Consider the following 3,819-nt stretch of genomic DNA (forward strand, 5'->3'; position numbering starts at 1 on the left):
ATATTTCTATTGTTTTTGGCAGATTATGAAAGGAATCCATGTTTGTTTAAAGAAATAAGCCTGGAATGTATAAAACATAATTCTTCATTCTATGAAATAGCTAACATCAATAATAGCTTGATAAATCTGGAGAAAAGAACTCTGTAATGACTAACATTTTAGGAATTAAGTTTGAGGTTTATCTGCCCAGGTTTTCTAAATGCAGTTAATAGTTCGAGTAGAGCATCTAGTGCCACCATTGCCTTGATTCCCTCCAACACCCCCACCACTATGGCTGAGGAGCTCTCCATGGCCACATCCCACACCAAAGATGATTCTACTGATTTCTACTGGACCTGGCTTGTCGGCATGTTTTCTGTAGAAAATGTTTCCTGACTGCAATAAGAGAAAACAGAATACATCATCCCCTCTGTCATAGAAATGTGACTAGAAGAGAGAGAGTCCTGAACTGGCCTTAGACCTTGAAATTATCAAGAGGAAGTTTTCTGGTAGCTGCAGATGCTTTGCAAAACAGATTAAATTCTATCACATGATACATCATTACAAATCTTATAAGATGAATTTGATGTTTCCTCTAGCATTCCAAAATTTCAGATCTCTCAAGATTCAGTAGGGAACAGTAATAAAAGTGAGAGATCTACATCTGATAACACAAAAACTTATCAAGAGAATACAAGCTCTTCTTTTTTTATTAAGCTCCATGCCCCCCCCCCAAAAAATGTTTTAAAAAAGCTCCATGCCCAACATTGGGCCTTGTACTCATGACTCCTGACATCGAGTTGCATGCTCAAATGACTGAGTCAGCCAAGCAGCCACCCCTAATGAGTTTGTTTTATTTTGTTTTTTAAGCAGGCATCATGTGAAGCCCAGTTCAGGGCTTGAACTCATGACCCTGAGATCAAGACCTGAGCCAAGATCGAGGGTGGGACACTTAACTGACTGAGCCACCCAGGCACCCCAAGAATACAAGTTCTTCTGGGCATCCCACCTTTAAGTGTCCCTTGGGTCAAGAATCACACCTTACCAGACAGTGTTTACTTGGATCATTGTAACTATTATCACCTGTTTCAGATAGTTCCTGTGATGTGTCCTCTTTGTGTGTCTCTTCCTGGGGGAGATTCTAGCCAAATTACTACAAATTTCCTGAGTTGGGGCGCCTGGGTGTCTCAGTTGGTTAAGCTTCCAGCTCTTGATTTCAGCTCAGGTCATGATCTCAGGGTCCTGGGATCAAGCGCTGCCTCTGGCTCTGTGTCAGCGAGGAATCTGCTTGTCCCTCTCCATCCTTCCACCCCCTGCTCCCACTCTCTCTCTCAAATAAATAAATAAATATTTTTTTTAATTTTTGTTTAAAATTTCATTAGTCATCTAAATCTAAGACATCAATCTGATTATGGAGAATTTGTGAATCATCAGATGAGGAGAGTCAATATTGAACTTTTCAAGTAGACATCTGAAGGTTATAGACATCTCTGCATCTTTGTACCTGTAAGTACTGTCTTTAAGAGGAAAACCACATGGGATCCCTGGGTGGCGCAGCGGTTTGGCGCCTGCCTTTGGCCCAGGGCGCGATCCTGGAGACCCGGGATCGAATCCCACATCAGGCTCCTGGTGCATGGAGCCTGCTTCTCCCTCCGCCTGTGTCTCTGCCTCTCTCTCTCTCTGTGTGTGACTATCATAAATAAATAAAAAATTTAAAAAAAAAATAAGAGGAAAACCACATAAAATCACTGTTTCAGTAATTCATTGTGTCTATTAATAAAAGCAGTTCAGTCTAAAAAATAAAGTGCTGTTAATACATCATGAACATTTCTGCATGATAGTAAGTATCTAGCTGGAAAGCATTCTTTTTAATAGCATCACATTCCATAGCATGGACACAAGTTAATTAATTATTTTTTTATCATTAAATACTTCAACCATATACAAAAGTACTGAGAAAAGTGACATAAACATGCATGTGCCACTTACTTACTAGGAAAAAAGTTCAGTTGCATATAAACACTTTCCCCAGTTTGTTGTTTGTCTTCTGATTTCTTTTTTGGTGATGTTTGTGTTATGCATATTTTTATATTCACATAGTTGAATTTATTAATCTTTTCTTTAAGCCTTCTGAATTTTGAGAAAGACCTTGCCTGTGCGAAAATTATGAAGAAATTCTCCTGTTTTTCTTATTAGAAATTTTATTGTTCCAATTTTTACATTTAAATATCTTTTTGACTTTCCTTCCGTGTGGTTGCTGAGAACTCTGAAGCAAACAAGTGGTGAATACAATTTGGAAAGGACTTGGGGGAGAATAAGTAACGAATTTTCTCAACCTGTAATGGCATCTAATTCAGCTGTAGAAATTGACAATGAAAGTGATAATTCTTCTGGTAGCAGCTTATTTAAGACTCAGTTTGTCCCGTACTCACCAAAACAGGGGCAAAAAAACCCTATTAGAAAGTTTGTTCGTTCTTCTGGAGGTGTTGAAGCAAGGGATTCATCTAGTGACTCCTCTTTTGAACCAAGACCACTGACTTTAAAAGCTATTTTTGAAAGATTCAAAAAAAAGAAACGTAAAAAGAGGAAATATAAGCCAAAAGAAAGACCAAGGGGAAGACCAGAAGGAAGAAAAACCACTAGACGCTCCCAAATAAATAAGAAACAAGTTAAAGACAAAGGATCTGGGTTCCCATTTTTAGAATCTGAGAATGTAAAAAAGCCATTACCATGGAGAAAGATTTTAAGCTTTGAGCAAGCGGTGGCAAGAGGATTTTTCAACTACCTTGAAAAATTGAAGTATGAATACTATCTCAAGGAATCCTTGAAACAAATGAATGTTGGTGAAGATTTAGAAAGGGAAGATTTTGACAGTCGTAGATACAAATACTTGGATGATGATGGATCTCTCTCTCCTATTGAAGAGTCAGAAACAGTGGAAGAGGCTGCAACAACTCTTGAAAATGATGATGGGTGTGATATCAAATTGGTGGACAATAATGAATTCATAGTAAGTTCTGAAATACCAAAGAAAATGAATCTGTATTTAGGACAAGAGGAATATACTGAAGAAGCTGCTTCGTCTAAAAAGAGAGCATCAAAATCCAAAAACATGGGACAGAGGATAGAATGGTCTGAAAAGGAAGAGATAGGAATATGAATATTAAGGCTTTTCACTTGAAAACAGTGTCTGGATTTAAAGGTATTGGCGTATCCCAACAATCTGTACAGTTCTAGGGTGTGATAGTTTAGGGGTGAATATGATTTGAACTCATTCATGTTTAGAGGATGTTTGAGAACCAGGAAGATCATTTATCTGTTTAGACCCTAAATGGGGCTCTAAAGAAGTTGGACCTCAAAGATTACAGTGGGGAGTTTTTGAAGTATGTCCATATTCAAGTGGAGATCCAAGAAGACCTCTGGACAGTGACGGCTGTGGATTGAACAAAAGTTTGTTTTAAAAGTGCTATTTTGAAGATCATCACTCTGGCTTTGGTGGAACTATGGTGATTGGCGGCCGAAGGAATCACATGTCAAATATCTTAAATAAAAATTTATTAATTTTTAAAAAAATAAAAAATAAAAAAATAAATAAATATCTTTTTGAGGTTTAACCATGTGTGTGATGAAAGAATCATGCTTAATTTTTTTTCTCAAATGACAGTCCATTTGGCTCTCTCCTTAAATAAGAAATTTATTGTATTCCCCGTTTAATTTAAAATACCATCTTTAATGTGCTAAGTTCCCATATATGCTTTGATCTAATACCAGATTTCCTTTTTTTTTTTTTTTTTTTTTTTTTCCTTTTTTTTTTCCTTTTTTTTTTTTTAATACCAGGTT

At 36.9% G+C, this 3,819-nt stretch overlaps 1 protein-coding gene and 1 pseudogene across 1 annotated transcript; both read left to right on the plus strand.

Moving 5' to 3' along the window:
• The first annotated feature begins 270 nt into the window (after window positions 1–270).
• Window positions 271–1,433, plus strand: LOC121478579 (annotated as a pseudogene).
• An 802-nt stretch (window positions 1,434–2,235) lies between these two features.
• LOC121478877 (TATA box-binding protein-associated factor RNA polymerase I subunit D-like) lies at window positions 2,236–3,532 on the plus strand. Its single transcript, XM_041734294.1, has one exon. The coding sequence runs from the start codon at window positions 2,321–2,323 to the stop codon at window positions 3,137–3,139; it is 819 nt and encodes a 272-aa protein (XP_041590228.1). The 5' UTR covers window positions 2,236–2,320; the 3' UTR covers window positions 3,140–3,532.
• Window positions 3,533–3,819: the final 287 nt, after the last annotated feature.

This window comes from Vulpes lagopus, chromosome 19 (assembly GCF_018345385.1).
Source record: "Vulpes lagopus strain Blue_001 chromosome 19, ASM1834538v1, whole genome shotgun sequence".
In the NCBI taxonomy this organism is placed as follows: domain Eukaryota; kingdom Metazoa; phylum Chordata; class Mammalia; order Carnivora; family Canidae; genus Vulpes; species Vulpes lagopus.

Bases quoted from the DNA above. Each gene is read 5' to 3' on its own strand.
- LOC121478877 (XM_041734294.1), top strand. From the start codon at position 2,321: ATGGCATCTAATTCAGCTGTAGAAATTGACAATGAAAGTGATAATTCT.